The sequence below is a fragment of the Eucyclogobius newberryi genome, unplaced genomic scaffold, assembly GCF_026437365.1.
Source record: "Eucyclogobius newberryi isolate DKJ021-1_F unplaced genomic scaffold, fEucNew1.0.hap1 SCAF_14, whole genome shotgun sequence".
Classification (NCBI taxonomy): domain Eukaryota; kingdom Metazoa; phylum Chordata; class Actinopteri; order Gobiiformes; family Gobiidae; genus Eucyclogobius; species Eucyclogobius newberryi.
The window spans coordinates 22,542,812-22,565,078 of NW_027315768.1; the positions used below are offsets into that span (position 1 = coordinate 22,542,812).

A 22,267-nucleotide genomic window follows, 5' to 3' on the forward strand; every position below is an offset into this window, starting at 1 on the left:
CATAATAAAAAAGGGGGGGGGTATTTACAGACAGGGGGGACAACACGTACAGAACACATTAATATACAGATAAAATGAACAAGACAGAAGAAGTAGAGAGAAAAAGATGGGGATGTAACAGGGGGTAGAAGTGTAGGCAATGGGGTAGAGGAGGCTAGGGGTAGGGGAGGTCATAGGCTTGGGTGAAGAGGTATGTTTTTAGGCGGGATTTGAATGTTGTGAGTGAGGGAGAGTGGCGGACAGGTTGGGGGAGGGAGTTCCAGAGTCGGGGTGCTGTTCGGGAGAATGCTCTGTCGCCAAAAGTTTTGAGTCGGGATGTTGGTGCAGTCAGGGTGAGAGAGGAGGAGGATCGGAGAGCTCGGGAGGGGCGGTGGGGGATGAGGAGGTCAGACAGGTAGGGGGGGGCAAGGTGGTGAAGAGCTTTGAAGGTGAGGAGGAGTATTTTAAAGTTTATGCGCTGCTTGATGGGGAGCCAGTGGAGAGAGCGGAGAACGGGAGTGATGTGATCACGGGACCGGGTGTGGGTGAGGAGGCGGGCAGCGGAGTTTTGGACCATTTGGAGTCTATGGAGCGAATGGGAGGAGATGCCAGTGAGGAGGGAGTTGCAGTAGTCGAGGCGGGAGGAGATGAAGGCATGGATGAGGGATTCAGCAGCGGGGAGGGTGAGGCAGTGTCGGATTTTGGCGATGCGGCGGAGGTGGAAGTATGAGGTCTTGACGATGTGGCTGACATGGGGAGTGAAGGAGAGGGTGGGGTCCATGATGACACCGAGATTGCGTACCAGGGTAGAGGGGGTGATGGTCGAGGTGTCGATGCTGAGTGAAAAGGGACCAGTTTTATTGAGAGTGGATTTGGTGCCAATGAGGAGGAGCTCTGTTTTGTCACTGTTCAGTTTGAGGAAGTTGAGAGTGAGCCATGATTTTATTGTAGAGATGCAGGTTTCAATGTGGCTGAGGGGAGGGTTTTGGGTGGATTTGGTGGTGAGGTATATCTGGGTGTCGTCAGCGTAGCAGTGAAAGTCCAGGTTGAGTTGGCGGAGGATGTGACCAAGGGGGAAGATGTAGCAGATGAAGAGGAGGGGGCCGAGGACTGAGCCCTGGGGGACCCCCTGCGTTACTGGGGAGAGGGTGGATGAGTGACCGGAGAGGGAAATGAACTCTTGCCTGTTGGTGAGGTAGGATGTGAGCCAGTCAAGTGCAGAGCCCTCAACACCCAGTTGGCGCGGCCTTTGTAGGAGGATGGAATGGTTTATAGTGTCAAAGGCTGTTACTGCGGGTGACTGCGGGTGACTGCGGGTGACTGCGAGTGACTGCGGGTGACTGCGAGTGACTGCGGGTGACTGCGGGTGACTGCGAGTGACTGCGGGTGACTGCGGGTGACTGCGGGTGACTGCGAGTGTGACTGCGAGTGACTGCGGGTGACTGCGAGTGACTGCGGGTGACTGCGGGTGACTGCGGGTGACTGCGGGTGACTGCGGGTGACTGCGGGTGACTGCGGGTGACTGCGGGTGACTGCGAGTGACTGCGGGTGACTGCGAGTGACTGCGGGTGACTGCGGGTGACTGCGAGTGACTGCGGGTGACTGCGTAATTCTTCTTCTTCTCCTTCCACTTCTCCTTCTTCTTCTCCTTCTTCTCTTTCTCCTTCTTCTCCTTCTTCTCCTCCTCCTCCTCCTTCTTCTCCTTCTCCTCCTCCTTCTTCTCCTTCTCCTTCTCCTTTGTCTTCTCCTTCTCCTCCTTCTTCTCCTTCTCCTTTGTCTTCTCCTTCTCCTCCTCCTCTTTCTTCTCCTCCTCCTCCTTCTTCTCCTTCTCCTCTTTCTCCTCCTGTGTTTTATGACGGTTGGTTGCTTGTAGTCGTACGTCCTCACAGTATGTGTTTAACTCTAGCGTCACATGCGTTCAGTTCCTTTCCACTCGGATCCCATGGGCTTTGAAAACACAGCACAGAAACACATACTTTGAGGATGCACAACTACAGTAGGGGGCGGTAAACAAACCTTTTCAGTTGGCTGCCAACCGCTGTTAAAAGCAACACAATAAAAAACGCACAGAAAGCAGTCTGTGTGTGACGGTGGTGGACCCGCAGTGGTCACTCACTCATTCATACTGTTTTGCCAAGGAGATTTCTGAAGTCTAACTGACAAACTCTGCAATGTAAACTATTAGGGAAACTTTAACTTGTCATTCTGAATAAACTTCAAAACCAGCAAACACCAAAATTAATACTACCATGATCATTGAACGACAAAAAGACTACAAGTTCTAATCGTAGTTCTAGAACTAAATACACTACTACAATTCCGCCACTCTAAACGACAGGAAACAGCAAGAATCACACGAAAGATTTCTACAAAAAGAACCTTGAATGACAAAAATTGGACAAGAAATGCAACCTGTGAAATGGTTCTGAAAAACCTGTTTCTCTCTCTCTCCCTCTCTCTCTCTCTCCCTCTCTCTCTCTCCCTCTCTCTCTATCTCTCTCTATCTCTCTCTCCCTCTCTCTCTCCCTCTCTCTCTCTCCCTCTCTCTCTATCTCTCTCTATCTCTCTCTCCCTCTCTCTCTCTCTCCCTCTCTCTCTCTCTCCCTCTCTCTCTCTCCCTCTCTCTCTCCCTCTCTCTCTCCCTCTCTCTCTCTCTCCCTCTCTCTCTCTCCCTCTCTCTCTATCTCTCTCTATCTCTCTCTCCCTCTCTCTCTCTCCCTCTCTCTCTCTCCCTCTCTCTCTATCTCTCTCTATCTCTATCTCTCTCTATCTCTCTCTCTCTCTCTGTTTCTGTCTCTCTCTCTATCTCTCTATCCCTCTCTCTCTGTCTCTATCTCTGTCTCTCTCTCTCTCTCTCTCTAACTCTCTCTCTCTCGCTCTCTCTCTCTCTTTCTCTCTCTTTTTAATGGTATGAAATACAACTACAGTAGGTGACTGTAAATGTACCTTTTCAGTTAGCTGCCAACCGCCATTAAAACTAACACTGCGAATGTATAACACAGTCACTCAAAAGAGAAATTGAATTCAAGTCAAATATGTCATTGCGCCTTAGTTTGAATTATGGTGGTTTTGGTTTATAAGAATAAATAGTGAGTGTAAAGATGTTGGCATTATATTAGCCAAACATCACAATTTTAATATGGACTTCACATTGAATGAAACCATTGTAATAAAGGGTTTGTTCACGTTTGCTCCATCACCACACCAAAATCTTTGAACTGGAACTAACCTGGACTAGACCAGGAATAAAACAAATCTACGGCTCAAACTGGGCCCAAACCAGGACCAAACTGTTCAAAAATATACACCGCACAAATGCCATAACTGGTATAGTTATGATAAATGCATTTTTTATGGTTCTCATGTATAGATTATCACTATTATTTGCTCACTATTCTGTACATTTTCATGACATGGCATTGTTTTACAGCAAACCAAAGAGAAGGTGAAGCTGCTGATCCAGTTGGCTGATAATCTAGTGGAGAAAGGCCACACTCATGTGTCTGAACTGAAGAGGTGGGTGAGCACCGTGGACCGCCGATACCGGGACTTCTCCGTCAGAATGGCCAAGTACCAGGAGAGTCTCGAGAAGAGTCTGGGGGTCAGCTCAGAGGTACTACCACACGCTCAATTATTATGGCATGTGCATGTACGTTTGGAGACCCAAAATGGCGTTTCAAGTACAAATATACATCACTGAATTCTTTTAACTTTGGAATCATGATTTTCTTGGAACAGGACACTAAAGACTTGGAGCTAGACATTATTCCTGCCAGCCTGACGGACAATGCCGAGGTCAAACTGCGCGACCCCAACCCTGAGGTCAACGAGGAGAAAAGGAAGTCAGCCAGAAAAAAGGAGTACGCACCTAGTGTTTTTGTTCAAGAACGATTCATCAATTTACTTTAAACCAGAAGTAAGATTATTTGCCTTTCCTTATCCAGGTTCATCATGGCTGAGCTGCTGCAGACAGAGAAGTCTTATGTCAAAGATCTTCAAGACTGTTTGGAAGTAAATGCGTTTTGTGACTATATTTTCCGTTCTTGGTCATGTGTGGTTAACGTGTGTGTCTGGTGTCCCTGTCAGACGTATCTGTGGGAGATGACCAGTGGTGTAGAGGAAATTCCTCCCGGCATTTCCAACAAGGAGCATATTATTTTCGGAAACATGCAGGCGATCTACGACTTCCACAGCAAGTGAGACCACAGTTCAAAGTCATCAAGACTATTCAGCCGTTTTAACTTGTCTGTTGTAACTGCTTTCACTTTAGTACTCTTGTTACTGTATAAATATATGTGTGTTTCATTGGATTTTAATTAATTATTTAGGTTCTGCCAGTGTAAAGTTTACATTACTGTTTATGTTTTAGTATTTTCCTGAAGGAGCTCATAAATTATGAACAGCTTCCAGAGGATGTTGGTCATTGCTTTGTCACCTGGGTAAGTGCCTTTTCGCCCCCTGCATCAAAACAACAAAATACCGCACTCCCGGATGGCCTAAAATCTTTCTGCTATTTTCATATTTCATAAATATTGTTCCCCTAGTGTTACATTTTTGTTTCATTCTGTTTTCAGGCCGATAAATTTCACATATATGTGAATTACTGTAAGAACAAACCAGACTCCAGTCAACTGGTCCTGGAGCACGCCGGCACGTTTTTTGACGTAAGTCCTTTTTATGTATTATTTCAAAATTACATATTTATGAGTGTTCAGTAGATGGCGCTGTTTACCTTAATAAAGATTTGACAAAAGTATTAATCTTTTTTTCTGTGAAGTACATCTATAACTCAATCTCCCTTTTTTATTTTTACCACAATTTTTGAGCAGGAAATTCAGCAAAGACGTGGACTGGCTAACTCTATTAACTCCTACCTCATCAAACCAGTCCAGAGAATCACCAAGTACCAACTGCTGCTGAAGGAGTTACTGTCGTGTTGTGAAGAGGGTAAAGGAGAGATCAAAGATGGTTTAGAGGTGATGCTGGGTGTGCCGAAGAGAGCTAATGATGCGATGCATCTGGCAATGCTGGAGGGTGAGTCCTGTGCTGTGCTTTCATTAACTCAGGCCGTGACCAGCAGAGCAAACCTGTGTGTGCTCCACAGGGTTTGAGGACAGTGTTGAGGCTCAGGGGGAGCTCATCCTTCAGGACAGTTTCCAAGTTTGGGATCCTCGGTCTCTGATCAGGAAGGGACGAGATCGACATCTGTTTCTCTTTGAGTTTTCATTGGTCTTCAGTAAAGAGATCAAGGACACAGCAGGGCGTACCAAGTACCAGTACAAAAACAGACTACTGGTAAGTGTGATATTACTTTTTAGTAGTGAATCTGTACTATTCTCTTTATCATGACATGTTTTTCTGTAACCTCTAGACATCGGAGTTAGGGATAACTGAACATATTGAAGGTGACCCGTGTAAATTTGCCCTCTGGTCAGGAAGAACCCCTTCCTCTGATAATAAAACTGTATTAAAGGTGTGTTTCTTTTTGTAGAATAAATATGTATATTTGCCCTTTCTTTTTTGAAATATGCAATAAACGTCATGTTTATACATTGTCAGGCCTCTACTATAGAAGCAAAGCAAGAGTGGATAAAGAACATCAGGGAGGTGATCCAGGAGAGGATGACCCTGAAGGGAGCACTGAAGGAGCCCCTGCACCTACCTAAAGGACCAGCACTGAGCAAACCCAGAAACAGCAAGAGGTAACTGAGGACAAGACCCAAGTCATAAATGTAGTTTTTATAAATATTATTAATACTTCCGTTAAAAGGAAGGGAGTTCATTTTTCTACCAACTGTACATAAACCACACTCAATGTCCTGGTATGAAGCGTTATCCAGGCAGTTCAAACTGTTCTCTATATATTTGTGTTTGCTCTGTGATAACACAAATGTCTCTGTGTGTGTTTAGGGAGGGAGTGGAGGATGGGGACAGTCAGGGGGACGGCAACAGTCAGCCCGACACCATCTCCATCGCCTCCAGGACGTCCCAGAACACAGTGGACAGTGACAAGGTAAAGCCCATGACATCACTCTGCACCAGCAGGGGTCATGTGACTGCTGTGGGCCGGCTCATGAGCTAATGAGCTACAGCTGTGTCCATACAACAGGGTTTCCCAGGCACTTTGAATGGTCAGGAGCAGGGGCACTACTTCCACACAGTCCAACACCTCTCACCAGGAGCTGAGGCTCATATGTTTACAGTTTTATCAAATTATGTGTCATTGTGACTATTGGCAACAATTATAGGCTAGTATCACAATACGAACGACAATCAGCTATGAAAACTCTGTTCAAGTTGTGTGTTGGAGGCTGTCGAGACCCTTCCTACAAGGCAGCAAGTCACATTCAAGTAAGCACAATATATTATTTAAAGGTGCATTCTGTAGCTGGTGGAGGATCAGCCACCTTCTTGTCTCTATGGAGATGACTGGAATGCATTCTGGCCTTAACGTAGCATTTGTGTTGCTCTGAAATCATGGGTTCTTACCACAAGCAGGCTCACATCACAACAGAGCTGACTTGTAGCTTGGATTGGTGGCGCTGCCTGCTTGGAGGTAGATATAGACGAGCAGCAGCTTTTTTTTCTTTTTTACGCATTGGTTAGATTTATTAAGTCGCACAAGCCTCCACCACAAAAAAAAAAGTGTTTTGTAACTTGTATTGTCCTTAAGAAGTCCAGTGTAGTGTTGTATACATTGAGTTGCTCCTGCAGGTAGCTTTTCAGCATGTGTTGTTTGTGTAAGAAACACATCCACCTCTGTCATAATGACCTCCTACTCCAGTGTTACAGTGTGGCCTTTACTACACAGCCCCACGCCCACACGGCCCCGTCTGGAAATGTCACCCAAACTCAAGGAAACTTTGTCCTCACCACAGTCCCAAAATGATCTAGTTTGTCTATTAATTTAGTCCATACAACCATAATGTTCTTCCACAACAAAATGACCACAGTTCACTTTGTTTAGCTTCTACTTTTGGTTTGTGTGTTGCGGGTGTGCATTGTGTGTGGTTCTTTCTATTGTCTCAAGGATTTAGGAGGCACATGCATTTTTAGGTGTAGTTTTCAGCTTGAACCATAACTTAAACAACGTTTACATGTATGTACACACCTATACAAGACTCAATTGTATAGATTCCAGGTCTAGGGCACACATTGTTTATTGTTTGTTTAACAATTTAGCGACAGTAATTTACCGGATTATAAGTTGCACCAGCCAAAAAATACATAATAGAGAAGAAAAAACAGGTTGCACTGGAGTATGAAATGCGGTTCCAAGTGTGAAAATAACAAATAATATCACTTATAAGTTGCTTCGGAGAATAAGTATAAGTCGCGCCCGGCCAAAACTGTGAAAAAAGGTGCTACTTATAGTCCGGAAAATACGGTAGTTTTGCTGACTTTTACTTACAACTTTTTTTCCCCCACAAATTCAGCTAGAAGTATTTATTTGATTTGCTTGCATAACAAAATAAGACGTTCTATCTTAAGTGTATTTAAAGAGTGTTTAGGTTATCTCAAATACCCCTGTAGAGCTAGTTTGTCTGTTTGCTCTTCTCTTTCACGCCTGCTCAGTTTTCATGTGCCTTTAATGTGCCTCTTCTAATGCCTGTAATAATAACACTGCTGCAGACTCACTTGTTCCACTCCAGTCTGTCGAGACGCAGTGGAAAAGCTACTGTTTTGGTGCTTTCTGAGGACTTAAGTGGGATGTACAGCCGCCCATGTCCTAAATACGCCCATGTTTAAATACGCACACCGATTCTCTTGACACGTTGAGTAGTTGTTGTTGGAGGTGGCATAGTCTTGAAACTGTTGTAATGCCAAATTAGAATTAGAACAGTGTAATCTTTCACTTCACAATTTATGATGAATGATAATTCTTATTGTTATCAAGGGTAAATAGATGATTTTATTTCATGGCCAATGCAGTTGTTGTATTTATCATCATAGCAGCTGTAAAATAACATTTTTTCTGATTGAGGTGAGATCAGCCACCTGCTTGTCTCCATGGAGATTGCTTTGCCTGCAGTCACAGTATGGTATTAAACATATTTATCTTGCATTTAGTCAATTACGGGTGTTTTTTTTATTGCTTAGAATTATTATTATTAAAAACATTATTTCTCACTATGAGTGGGGACACCGTGACACTAGGGCTGCAACTAACGATCATTTTGCTAATCAATTACCGTAGTTTAGCAATTCTTTCAATTAAATTTGACCCAGATTAACCCGCGATGTGAAGCCTGGTGAAACACATTTTCCGTGTAATTTTCAGGTGATTGCGGCTTTGAGTCACAAAACGTAGTTGTGATTATTCTATTAATCTATCTATTAACTTGTTGAAGCCCTACTTCACACAGATGTGTTTTAGACTTTTAGACTACTGCACATGGTTGATAAAAGGCAGTGACAAACCCCTGTGCAGCCGTAGGCGTCCTTGTTTTGCCAGTGCACTGTTTCCTAAATGGTGTTTTGAGCTTGTTGTGGCTGCTGGTATAATAAGGTGTTTCTACATTTATCCGGACTGAGCAAAGTTTAGGTAAAGGTCTTGAGTTGCTCTCATGACTTTGAGTGGCGTCTTTCTAAATGTGTTGTTTTCTGTGACGTTTTAAAGCACGATATCGTTGCCGTGACGTCTCTGTAATGATTCAGTGCGGTGCCGCCTGTGGTACAATTGTTATTTAGAGACGGATTCCAGTGGGTGACAAGTTGGCAGCCATTTTGGCTCCACCACATTTGTGTAGTTTTTTTAGTACTTGTGCCAGTGCAGAGAAACACTTTTTTTTGCTCTGTCAGCCAGACGCCATAAAGCTTACTTGCTGGTCGTGTACGCCCAGCTGGATCAAAAGTTTGCTAAATCATTGCAGACTGATGGAGAGGAGGCGAGCAGAAGTGAAGCACATTGTATCTGTTTGGTCTGGAGGAGTGAAAGTGAACTCAGACTGTGTGACAGACCAGGTCACGCTTTGGTTTGCAGTTTTCAAACACAACATGGCTCCAAACTGCTGTACGTTCTCTGTAACTTTCTATATACAGATGCCTTTTCTAGAATGTTCCAAAGTATTCCATGAAACTTGTCTATCTCCATGGAGACAAGCGGTTGACGCCAACCAGACCAAGTACCAAGTCAGATCAGTGGAGAGGAGACCCCTCACAAAGTTAGAAATACATGCTGTTTAACAAACGTAAGATGGATGTGTTTAACACCAATAAATAATATCTCAAGTCAGTCAAATATGTGGCGGACGTCCCACCAGAAAGTTTAGACCACCTTTGGGAAGTATAAGATGTGTATATGGCCCATGTTTTAAACCAAAATACTCCTAATGCAATAATCTTTAAGTTGAGGTCCAATACACTACTACAACAATGTGCCATTAATGGGAAACATACATTCTAATTGATTTCTAAATTTGTAAACACTTTATGATTGATGATTTCTGAGTTGTTCCAGTGATACCATATATCGGTTACAATACCAAGGCGTTTTGTATTCAAATGCATTGAAACCTCTACTATAAAGACTTGCACCTTGTCTATCATTCTTTTCTCTCCACCCCCAGCTTGAAAATATATATAGTATCTTTTTCTGTATCAATATATCAATGTTTGGTGCCGATTTGCCCGTCACTACAAAGATCCAGAGTCCAGACCTTGCACTATGACATGAGCAGATGCATTTGATGGATATAGCAAGCTGGACCCCATTATAGTATGCAGTTCCTCATCTTTGATTTTGAACCTTTACATTAAGAATAATTTGAGGGCATGCTTCAAATTTGACATACAGCTGATTTGACATGTGCCTTTATTCTCCTTTACTGCTGCCGTACAGTCAGCATCTGCGGGTCATATGACATCTGCCCCGGCTTCGGAGCGCTGTAGTGGTTGAGCGTCTACTTCTACACACACTGTTCCCATGTAACACAAAACTGGAGCTGTTTGTTCAGAGTGAGTGGCAGAGTGAGGGCGTGTGTGTGTGTGTGTGCGCGCGGTTGTGTGTGTGCGTGTGTGTGTGTGTGTGCGCGCCTGTGTGTGGCGGACGCACAATCGAGGGAGTTGTCAAAGACCGTGGCAGCGACGCAGGCAGAGGGACACTGAAGATCACAGGAGACATGCCCAAGTGGATGAGCTTTAAACTGTTTAAAGAGAGCAGCCGAGTAAGTATACGGCAATAACGACACAGGCTTTATCATTACTATTACTGCAGTAGTTTGAAGCACTGTCAAAGTAAGTTTAATCCTGTGTTTGATGTCACTATTGTGCAACTTTTGTCAGCTCACTATTTAGTTGAAACTCTTGAATATGTATCTTCTGTTAAGTCGCAACTACCGTATTGTCTGTTTTATTCTGCTGTTAAAGTTGAACAGTGCTTCTTTTTTTGGAAGTTGAGTGGCAAAAACAGCAGCTTTGTTTTAGTGTTTTACTCATGATACCTAAAACTAAGCGGTACATGTCATTCAGGGGTACAACGATTATACTATTTTGTTAACTCTGCCGTCTTGACTTCTTTCACGACTTTATTAAAGAATAACTAGGGCAGTGAGTGATCTGTGCGTGTCATTTTGCAACAGTAATACGGCCTCGCTTATATAACTGTTTATGATGCGTTCGCCTCTTGAATTATAGTTTAAGCGACGGTGCTTTAGTTTGTTTTAGTTTCCACCGCTTCACTCACTAATTCAAATGCTTATGCAGCTCATACGTGCCATGTGTTGACTTTCACTTAGCTCGTTGTTAAGCTGCTCGGCGTTATAGAGAAGATTAATGGTTAAACAGACGGAGAGTGTGCCAGGCAGACAGACAAGAGAGAAACAGGAAACTGACCATTAGCTGCCTCACAGTTGTGCTGAGCGTCTACGCAACCCAGCTCAGGAGGGCCTTTTGGTTCTGGTGTGAAATTGGTCATGTTTAACACACATTTTGAAGGTAATTTGACAGTTTTGAAAGAAGGGGGACAAGCATGACTGTTTTGCATTTGAGATGTATTCTGTGATGTTTTGTGCGCTTTACAGAGGTAAAAGATAAATTGTTAGTAGTAAGTTATGCTACTTCTATACCTTTTTTTATATTGGTTTGGCAATTATTATTACAACTAGTAAAAGTGTTGAGTTACTAATTTAAGTGTCAAGTGCTTATCGAAACCAAATGTCTTGACTGTGACTTGTAGTAGTCGGTAATACAGTTAGTGGTCCATAACAATCAAATATTTTCTGATGCTCACTGAAGCCAATTTCATTAGAATCATATGACTATGAATAAAGTCTCTCAAATCAAATTCATATGCATTCATCTCTGCTGTCCTTTGATATAGCTTCAAACCTTTCATCACAGTGCGCTAACACCACCTTGTATTATCAAATGTACTTACAATTTCATTATTTGTTACTATTATAATATTTTCAGTACGATTTTTTTTTTTTTTTTTTTTTTTTTTTTAACGAGTGTTTCTGATATGCTATGTCATTTAGTTTTAGAGATTTAATTTTACAACAAAAAGTCACATGCTTTTTTTTTGCCATGTGAAATACAGTATTGGTTTGTGGCTCCAGCGTGAAAGAGTCAAAAAGCTTTTAGTTGTTTATTTCACACATACATTTTACTATAGTTTAGCCTTAGCACACCAGAAACCTTAATGTACAATTCATTAGCTTAATCTGATTCTTGACATAACCAGGACTAGACTTGATTTGATGAGAGTTTGATGTATGCTACAGTGTTGAACTCAATGTCATAAGCCATTGTGTGTTTTCATTGCTCAGCTGTGGTCATATGACAGGAGCCCACAGGACACACCCACAACAGTAGCCCTCTCACAAAATACAAAAACTGGATCCCCCGAGGATGTTTATGTTCTGTAGCCTTTTTGGGAACAAAACAACCACTAATTGCTCCTCTATTGTTCACAACTCCTTTCCTTCACTGAGTTGTTCATAGTGACAGCTTTCTAAAATTTCATGATCTGATTTATGGAGTTGGAAAGAGTTTTTGCGTTTAAAAATGCCTTGTACTCTTCCAAATACCACATTTTACTGATTTTTCTTGGGCATGTAAACACACAGCAATGATCAAATCTGACTCTTATGATTAAATTCACCCCGTCTCTCTGTAAAACCGCCCTCCTTTGGCGCTTCTTGATGGCCGTGTGTGTGTATATATGTGCCTGTGTGAAAGTGATTGGCCATCTGTCAGGTAAAAGTCACATGCATCTGTACAGAAACAGGGTATTTGTTGCTAGGAGATCTTCAGCTGGGCTCAAAGTGTCTGCTTACGCACACCACACTCACTGACATTTTCCAAGAAGACAATTGGAAACACAGCTTTTTAAGGTGCTTTTATTTTACTAGAACTCTGCTTTAATGGTAAGTATGAGTCAATTACACTGGTAGAAGTGACATAAGACACTAGAGGGCTGAAGGTGAACTTACCTGAAGGTTCAGTGTGTGTTTTGACTATAAACAGGTGTCCAGGAAGTCTTATCTGTGACCTTTGTGTTTTCATTCCACACCTTTTAATTTCACTTACCTCTGTTTGAATTACATCTTTAGTTCTGTGGGTATATATTAGTATTGATAATATTATTTGCTGAATGTTTATGTTTTAATAAAATATTGATCATGTTCTTGTCCTGATCATGATGGGTGATGGCCCCTGTTGCGCAGTTTGCTGGGACAGTTTGTCACAGCGACATTGAAAGATGGGTCAAATGCAGAGGGCACATTTCTCTATGGGGACAATAAAGTGTATACCTTGAACTTAACACTAAAACGTTTACTTTGATTAATCCAGCAAAGAGTTCCAACCCAGTGTAGTCTTTTGTGCCATTTTTAAAGGCAGACTTTAGGGCGAAGCTGTGCAAATATATTTTTCCAGATATTACACTTGTCTCATGTTGCACAACGATCATAAGTGCTTATGATCGTTGTGCAACACTTTACTCTTTTTGTACTTTCAATATAGAACAGACCCATTTTACCAAAACACTGTGTTGATTAAACTTATTGACAAATCAATTTGACAAATATTTATTTTACCAATCTATTTTAATTGTCGCAAGAGGGTCACAAGTCTTTTTCACAAAATGAAAGACTACTTTCATCAGGCAGGACCCACTGAATCATGCAATATTTGCTGCTTGTAGAAATGTCTCTGCATTTTAAATCAAATGTACAATGTGTCTTTTTGTTTGTTTGCAGCTCTCTGGAGGTTGTGAGTTGACAGTCGTCCTTCAGGACTTCACAGCCGGATGCAGCACAGAGATGTCTGTCTACACAGGTAGGATTAACATCTTGTCCCACACATGCCACATAAGCCCATAGGTCCCATGTGTAAAGAGACTGACATCTTCTTTCTGTGTCCAGGTCAGACTGTGGAGCTGCTGGAGCGGCCCAGTGAACGGCCCGGCTGGTGTCTGGTGCGGACCACAGATCGCAGCCCGCCTCAGGAGGGACTGGTGCCCAGCGCCACCCTCTGTGTGTCCCACTCGCGCTCCAGCGTGGAGATGGACTGCTTCTTCTCAGGAAAAGGTACAAATGCACGACTGTCTTTAATGGGCTCCTTTTTGCAAAAACAAGTGAGACATAATCAGTATTTGTGTTTTCTGGAGCCAATTACAGCTGACAACAGTGTTTTGGCTGTTTTGTACATGGTCATAGTAACATTGGGCTCAGCATTTTTTCCGCACTAGACCTATATTGACCTCTGTTGGTGAGGTGTCATCATTACCTTTGTTCAAACACTAAATGAGTGATTGCATTTACTCAAATATAATGGATAGATCTGCTCTTTGTTACAGTTTATTTAGACAGATTCGACAGATTTGATCCCTTATGACTTCCCTCATTTACATCCTTTTAACAAAAAAGTATTGTCCAACAGGTGGAGCTATAGCATTGTTTATTCTTTCATAAAACTCCTATTTCTTGTTGGGAAGAAAAAATAAAAAGGATCTAAAAAGTGGACTGTAATGCCTCTAAGAAAGTTCATTTAATTGTCAGTATAATAAAAAAAAGGTTACATTCAGACATTTCATCAGCCCAGCAACCTGGAAATCTGTTATGTATTAATAATGTTTAACCTCTTTATTAGTCTAAAGCCCTTTTTACAAAGTCATTATTATTATTATTATTATTATTATTATTATTATTATTATTATTATTATTATTATTATTATTATTATTATTATTATTATTATTATTATTATTATTATTTATTATTATTTATTATTATTATTATTGTATTGGTCAAAGTCCATGAGCAGAAGAGAACATGGCTCATACACAGACAAATCTCCCTCCCATCTTATCTGCATTTCATGGAAAGGTGATAAAGCCTGGCTCATCCTCCTCCCGCCCACAGACGGGTCCGGCCTGACGCTGCTGGGCTGCAGTGACACTTAAATACATGTGAACAGCAGCGGATCATCTGATTTGCCTGCTGTGGCCACACTGAATTTCCTCTCTGACTCATGAAAAGAATTGCTTGTGTTTTTCAGAACAGATGCAAATCCAGACACAGTCCTGCTACACATGAAGTGATAACACGTGCATTTCCACTGTATAATTATTAGAAGGAGATCTTTGTCCAAGCACATCAAATAATAGCTGCATTTAAATCAAGCAAACCGCTTAAAGTAATCATATAATTTGTTTTATTGTGTTGTTCTTTTCAGTGGAAAAAGGCCTATAAAAAACATTTAATCTACATCCTCAAAATAATTGATCTTGATCCACAGTATTATTTTGTCCACGATTCATATACTTTTCTGTAAATGTTCTAAGCACAAAACGCATTTATATATACATATAAACCCGTTTACCTTTTCTGTATGTAATTAGCAGAAGAAAGATGCCACAATATTTTATCACTCAATATTTAAGATCTGGTGTTGATAGAATTACTGCATTTTAGTTGCTGCACCACATTTCTCCTGCCGTCCTCTCCTCTGGGTCTTGTGACCATGAAAGTAGGTCTCTGTGTCCTTCCTCAATAACTCTGGAATTTTATTGGAAATTCTGTGCATGTATTTAAACTTGAACTTGTAGTGCTAAGTTTAATTGTTCTGTAGCAATGACACTCTGAAGTTATGTGATGTGTAGTTTTTGGTGAAATGACCTTGGGACGGTCGTGTCTGACGGGAACAAATGTGTTCTGCAGCAGAAAGTCTCGTCGTTTCTGGGACACTGCAGGAAAACAGTAGCTGAGAGAGACACTTTATCTGCTCTTTCCCCGCTGCGGTAAAGTCTGCACATTGTTACCAAGTTTTTCCCTTTTTATTGTTCACAAATATTTGCAAGATATTCCAGAGACTATATCAGAGCATTAACAACACCATATAATAATGTTATTTTCGATCATGAAAATCTGCAGTTGAGGGCCCGCAAAATACTTTAACATTCAAGTTTAATGCCAGATACAATTCTCAATCTCCTTGGAGACAGCGGGTGACGCCACCAGGCCAAGTTACTGGTCAGATCTGTGGACAGACGAGCTCACTCACTGTAAAAATGCTATTTCGAACCATGAAAGCACGTATAATTGAATAGTGCAAGATGTGTTTAATTACAACACTAGACCGCTTTGAAAGAAATGTATTCAGTACTTTCGGGATGATTGTCATATAAAGGATTTGAGACGGTAACCAAAACAAATGAACAAAATCAGAAGTGTCTAAAATGTAGCATTGACTGTTCCTGGCACAATGGGGGTTTGTGTGAAAGAGGAACCAAAAATGTCTGGTGAGCACTTACTTACAAAAATAACTCCAATATTCACTTGTTCACTTGCTTGTTCCCTAATTTAAAGTGTCATCTTAATCCATCTGAATATACCGACTCTGTGTGGGGCATTGGGTCCACCTGTTACTGTAGGGCCCACTAACTTACTCTGACTCGTGTTCTGGCTCAGTGAAGTGTGAGTGCTGCAGAGAAACCCGATGTGTCTGTCTGGGAAAGTCTGAGCAGTTTGTGAGTACGAGGCTCCTCCCCCTCTGTCCTCCCCCCTTCTGCCTCACTCCTCTCTCCGCTCTTTTCTAGTCTGTGGTTCTCAGCTGTGGGGACTTGGAGCCTTTCAGTATCTACATTTTGAGTTTTACTGTGCAGTTTGATGTTAAAAAACAGGAGGTAGATGGGATGTTTTTGTGTGACAAGATGAAGCAAAGTTGGCGTTGCAATGACTGGATTCGGTGTTGCTGCTGCTGCTACAAGGGCACAGGTGGGGCAAAAACTAAAGATCATTATTTTCGATGGTTATGCTGTTTAATCATGTGCATATGTTATGGTGTTTAAGTATAGAAGAAGAGGGACAAGTTGATGAATGTGAAGGGACAGAGTTGAGTAATCTCATAGATAATAACTGCAACAACACCTTTTGTTTTTGTCAATCATAACGCACAGAAAGACACTGAGTGGAAACCCTGAAAGCCAGTACACCGGTCATGGTTTCTTTGTGAGAAGAGCCTAGATTCTTATTATCTGTAAATCTCAGAGTTTATTGTGTGTGTGTGTGTGTGTGTGTGTGTGTGTGTGTGTGTGTGTGTGTGTGTGTGTGTGTGTGTGTGTGTGTGTGTGTGTGTGTGTGTGTGTGTGTGTGTGTGTGTGTGTGTGTGTGTGTGTGTGTGTGTGTGTGTGTGTGTGTGTGTGTGTGTGTGTGTGTGTGTGTGTGTGTGTGTGTGTGTGTGTGTGTGTGTGTGTGTGTGTGTGTGTGTGTGTGTGTGTGTGTGTGTGTGTGTGTGTGTGTGTGTGTGTGTGTGTGTGTGTGTGTGTGTGTGTGTGTGTGTGTGTGTGTGTGTGTGTGTGTGTGTGTGTGTGTGTGTGTGTGTGTGTGTGTGTGTGTGTGTGTGGGCCGATGACACACACATGCCATTAACTCTATGAACATACGGGAATTATGACATACTTCTCAATTCAAATGTAACTTGCCAAACACTCTAGTGGTTTCTGTCAAACCTTTCTCCTTGTCAAGGACATACTTCAAATTACTATGTAAACAATTCTGTTTTGTGCACCCATGACATTATTGTAAAGTTGGTATTTAAAACATCAAAACAGAATAGTTTTGATCCTAATCGTCTGTGCGCTCCTGTAAGATGAGCTCGATAGACCTTCACTTAAACTTCCATTTTATTTATCTGATCCAAAACTGTGCCAGTAGAATATACTTGCACCTGGTAACAAGAGTAAAAGTTGAATGCGTGTCTAAGTTATTAGTTAAGATATTAGTTTGACAGAGTTAAGTTTTGTCTCGAGTTCATTCCGTTATCAGTTGTTTTGCCGGGTGTTTTTGTTGTTTCTTTATACCTGTGTCAGCTTTACATAATCATAAGGTGGAATTTGCTTTTAAAGAGATAAAAATATACTTTGGCCCCACACAGTTATTAAAATGAATACGATCTGTAGCTGGGGTTTGTGTTATACAGCCACATTTGCATGCAGATAGACTGGCTGGACTGGTTGGTTTCAGACCTGATGCCTCTTGTCTCATGAAACATTTGAAGGATTTGGCTTGTGTGTAGGTTGCATAAAATTTTTTCACATGCACTAGACTAGTACTAGGTTGTAATCATTCAATTTTATTTTATTTGTATTTTCTATTCTATTTCTATTATCTTTTTGAGTAAATAAACATACATTTTAATCATTAACTAGACCAATTATGCAAGTTTGAGTGGGCGTTATATGTCAAGTTACAATTTAACTAGTACCTTTCTCTTACATTATTATAGTAAGTACGGTACATTGAGACATTTTTATTTATTATGTTTTAAGGAAAGAAGGCAGCATAAGTAAAGTCCTGTCATGATGCAATGGTCTGAACTGGTTGGTTATGTTAAATTCTCTTTCATAATTTCTTCAAAAATGTGAGTGAAGCCTGTAAGTGCACCTGTGGGCTTTAACCTCAAAAACACAAAACTTTCCCCAAATAAATGCACCGCTTTTTCATAAGTGGTGGTCATATTTTGGAACGTTCAATTCAACATTCGTTCAATTCAACATTCAAAATATTGCAGATAATGTTGCTCAACATTAACCCTGCACAATGAAGTAGCACGAGCGTTTGTCAGATGGGAGTGTAAAGTGATCCTGTGCCCTTTACTGCTCATTAGACCTGAGGATGGACAGGAAATGGCTTTGTCCCAGTGCCAGCTCTTATAATGGAGGGCACCCATGGCCAAATCTGCCCTGTGCTCTTTCATTAGCGCCGATACAGTCTGCCCTGATATGACCTGTCCCAGTCAGTCTGCACGTTAGACAATTTCTACCATTTCTGAAACCTTACTTTCTCCGTGGCGATGTTGTTTTGCAGGTAACTCGACTAGACAAAGTTTTTTTTTTGCCATTAAAACACCTGTAATAGCCTAAATAAAAGCCTGTTAAGGGGCTACCACATTTTTATGAGACAAGCAGGGCCCCAACCTGGAAAAGTAGCGGTACCTTTTTAAACTTTCCCATTGTCTAGGTGAATTGTCAATATTTTTGAGTTATCATTTCCATCGCAAGTTTTGATTAAGCAATTGTAATTTTGTTAAGTGGTTATGACAGGAGTGAGAATATGGGAGGTATGAAAGGAATGTCAATTTACCAGATTACCGTCTCCTCTTGAGAATGACTGCAGTGCACGTAGGGAGGACGGCGGTGAACAATTCTACCTAGTTCTGTATTTGGATTATTTTCAATACTCAACAAAAACAAATTAACATATTCATTCCTGATTAAAATGTTTATCAAATGTAAAACAATTTGTTTCATTGTTGCATTCAAGTGTATTACATTATGGAACAAAGTCAGACAGTAATTTGTATGGCTATGGACAACAGAAGAGTATACAGATGAATATGATTTGAATTGCCTTAATATTAACCTATTGAACAAAGTCAGACAGTAGTTTGTAAGCCTATGAACAAATAAAGGGGTATCAAGTTTGCGGATATGCTGTACTTCCATGTCTCAAAACTGCAAAACACGAGACTAAACTTGACCTTGAACACGTCGCTTAATGTATTTCAGTTGAACTTTTTTTACTCCTCGCTAAAACTGTTGTACCGTGTGTTCGTGCTGTGTTTCTCTCATATAGAAAACATTTAGCATGTGTTGTGCATTACTTCCTTGTAGTTGTGGAGGTGGACAAAGCCTGTCTCTGTTGCCTCTCTGACAGTAGAACAGTGAGCGCAGCCCTGCTCGTCACTTGAGTGTGTGTGATTAAAGATATTGAGTGATGTGGATTTTAACAGTGCACAGTCTGTCTTTTCTTTAAGCTACACAACAAAAGCTCTCTTGTTGGGTCTCACCTGACTTCAGCATCCTCGAAGTGATAGTGCATTATACGTTTTCAGCACTGTCACAAAACACGGCCGCCATTGGTTCATGCTTGCGTCTCTTTTTATACTTACATACTTTGCATTTCAATTTCAGAACTACACACATCGTCTTCAGTATGTCTTTGCAAATTATTTCAAGATTTGTTTAGATTCGTTTAGATTCCTAAGTAACAGAAAGAGAGAGAGATCGTACCAAGAAAACTTCAGAGATAAGATTGGAATGTATCAATGATTGGTAGAAATAATGACTAAACTTGAAACAAATGCCGAGCACGTGTAGAGTTGAGATACTTCAATGGTGCTGACTTGAGGGGAAAAAATACTGTGTATATATACTAATATTTAATAGTATATTGCTGGTGTGCACGATGTCATTTATCTTGTGAATTGGTCCGCTACCAGCTTGTCTCCATGGTGATGTTATTGTTTTGCCTGGAATGTTCCACAGTATAGGATTAAACTTTTACATCTTGCTTATTAAACTACAGACATTCATATTGCTAAAAATACCTTGGAAAAAAAGGCCTTCTTTCTGTGAGCGGGCTCGCCTCTCAAAGATCTGACCCGTAACCAGCTCGTCTCCACGGAGATGGATGCGTTCAACGGCATACTGGGAACGTTCCTGGAAGATCAAGACAAGCAGATGCTGGATCCTTGTGCATCTTACGGTACAGCTTCATGTACTTCATAACTTAATGAGATGGTGTGGTCAGCCGCATGTCGAAACCTCTCAGAAAACTCTTAAAGCTCCTCTCCATCTTGGTAACCTTTGGCTTGAGTACGAGCCGATTTTCTTGACACTTGAAGTAGTTTCTCCAGAATTACTTGACATAAGGACTTTCTATGATGGAGGCAAAACCCATCAACCACTGACTGACCACACTGAAAGCACAGCAACATTGTCTAGAATGTTTTGCTGTTATTTCCAGATCCATGCAGTATTCACTCAAAATGACCTAAATCGTCATTTCTCAGCAGATTGAAACGTTGAGGTTTTCCATCTCAAATGCCCACTGGTAGCAGTATTTAGCAGATTTACAAAAAGGCTGTGGTAATGCATCTATTATCAAGCGGTCAGTGTCCAAACAAACAGCTACTCTCAAAGACGCATTACAAATTGCACATTCAGTGTTGTGGTTTGTTGAGACATCTTGTTTTTCAAATGAGACCTCATCATCACACATTTGTCATTTTTGTTTCAATAATTTTGTTGTCATGCGTTTGAAAAAGGTTAGAAACCTTGGTTTGTGGTCAGGGACTTTATCTGTGCTGACTGATAAGAGCCACAGTTAAAGCAGAGAACCAAAAGTCAGGTGGTCAAAAGGTAAATGGCCTCTAACGTGTCATTGCCTTCAAAACACATTTAGAAAACAATATTGTTATCATGATCGTCCGAATCAAACGTGACGATGACGTCTATTGCATTGTACATTATACAGTGAGATATTCAGTCACCCAAAAAATATTTAATTTGTGGCATTCTGCTTTTTATTTTTAGTTGGTAATTATCAAAGCTGTTTGTCAGAGTATGAGGACTTCCAAATAACCTATTATTGTTATCTATGTAATATGGAAATTTAAGGCACAATGAATGCAACAGCTATGAAGTAACATTTCATCTACTCTCACGGGTTATTAGTGCTTATCTGTACTTTAATGGCCATTGAATTGCTCTTGTGACCAGCACCCTCTGAGACGTTCAAGTCACTTCCATTTGAGGGGCATAATTATCACACTGTTTGAGCAAAGAATACACATTTGTCCCTAAAAGCAATAGAAACGCATTGCGGGAGGAGTTGTGGTGCACCTCTGAAAAGCCCTTCGAACTTTGACCTTTGATTTCCTGTCTAAAACACAGATTTAAAGCCACAGCCGCAGCAAAGTGTAGCTCGCAGCTTTGTTTGAACGCAGCTGATCCACCACACGCAGACTCATGACACCAATTTGTCCTATCGCACACATCCAGGCTGGTCAGGCCCTCGGCGAAGAGACGCATGGATCTTCTATCAATAGAGCCATATGAACAAGCCCCTTTGTTCTGCACCAACGTAATACATGTACAGCTTTTCTTATGTTTGTTTTTCTGTTCTTAATTGGTTTTATTGTTAGTAAAACTATTTTGATATATAGCAATGTAGAGTTTTTTGCATGGTCAGTAAAGGAATGGTCTGATTTTAAGATATCAAAAACAAATGTCAAACGTCCCATTGAAATGACAAAGGTGTAAATGGACATATACCGTACTTGTATTTAGTTTAGGCAGAACATTACGCAATGATGATCTTATGAAAACCTGTAAAGGCCCACAGTTTGATCGATACAGCGATAATTAATCATCATTAATTACGACCACTGTGGGTCTGAGCACTCCAGTTCCTGCCTGTGATTAAATCAAACTGTAAATGTCAACTCGATACTGGTGACTGACAAAGAACAAGAACAACACCGTCCTTATAATGCCAATGTTGTTTTTGCAATGTTTTATGCCACACAATAACTCAAATTATTGCCAATTAAATCCATATGAATAAAATAACTTATATTTGGCGTTTCCATTTTGTTTTTCAGAAAACTTTCCATCCGATGGGAAGACTGAGTCCGTGGCCAACCTGCAGCCCCAGCCTTCCCTCAGCTCGCTGCACTCCAGCTCTCCAGGGCCCAAACGCTCAGGGAACACGCTGAAGAAATGGTTAACAAGTCCAGTACGACGCCTCAGCAGCAGCTCGGTCAAGAAGTTGCCCAATAACAAACAAAAGAAAACTGGTAAGACGAATGCAATTTAACATAATGTATATGACTATGTTTTTGTTTGTTTTTTAGATAATGTGTGTTTCTTTTTAATAATTATGTTTTGTTTTAATGTTCTAGGTCCAGGAATAGGTAATGAGGGCTTTGAGCACAAGCAGAATATCGCTCTTCAGGATGATGTCATTGATGAGGTAAGCAAATACGCTCAAGATGAATAGG

General features: G+C 41.1%; 1 protein-coding gene across 3 annotated transcripts in view; it reads left to right on the forward strand.

Moving 5' to 3' along the window:
* Positions 1 to 22,267, forward strand: part of kalrna (kalirin RhoGEF kinase a) — a 96,121-nt gene that overhangs the window by 61,950 nt on the left and 11,904 nt on the right. For all 3 annotated transcript variants that reach the window (XM_072445018.1, XM_072445016.1, XM_072445017.1), the window contains exons 27-41: positions 3,410 to 3,592; positions 3,718 to 3,839; positions 3,924 to 3,990; positions 4,066 to 4,175; positions 4,349 to 4,418; positions 4,554 to 4,643; positions 4,809 to 5,013; positions 5,084 to 5,274; positions 5,351 to 5,452; positions 5,539 to 5,681; positions 5,890 to 5,992; positions 13,182 to 13,260; positions 13,347 to 13,511; positions 21,869 to 22,063; positions 22,169 to 22,239. In XM_072445018.1, coding sequence (XP_072301119.1) covers positions 3,410 to 3,592; positions 3,718 to 3,839; positions 3,924 to 3,990; positions 4,066 to 4,175; positions 4,349 to 4,418; positions 4,554 to 4,643; positions 4,809 to 5,013; positions 5,084 to 5,274; positions 5,351 to 5,452; positions 5,539 to 5,681; positions 5,890 to 5,992; positions 13,182 to 13,260; positions 13,347 to 13,511; positions 21,869 to 22,063; positions 22,169 to 22,239 — 1,896 coding nt within the window. The remainder of the gene's footprint in view (positions 1 to 3,409; positions 3,593 to 3,717; positions 3,840 to 3,923; positions 3,991 to 4,065; positions 4,176 to 4,348; positions 4,419 to 4,553; positions 4,644 to 4,808; positions 5,014 to 5,083; positions 5,275 to 5,350; positions 5,453 to 5,538; positions 5,682 to 5,889; positions 5,993 to 13,181; positions 13,261 to 13,346; positions 13,512 to 21,868; positions 22,064 to 22,168; positions 22,240 to 22,267) is intronic.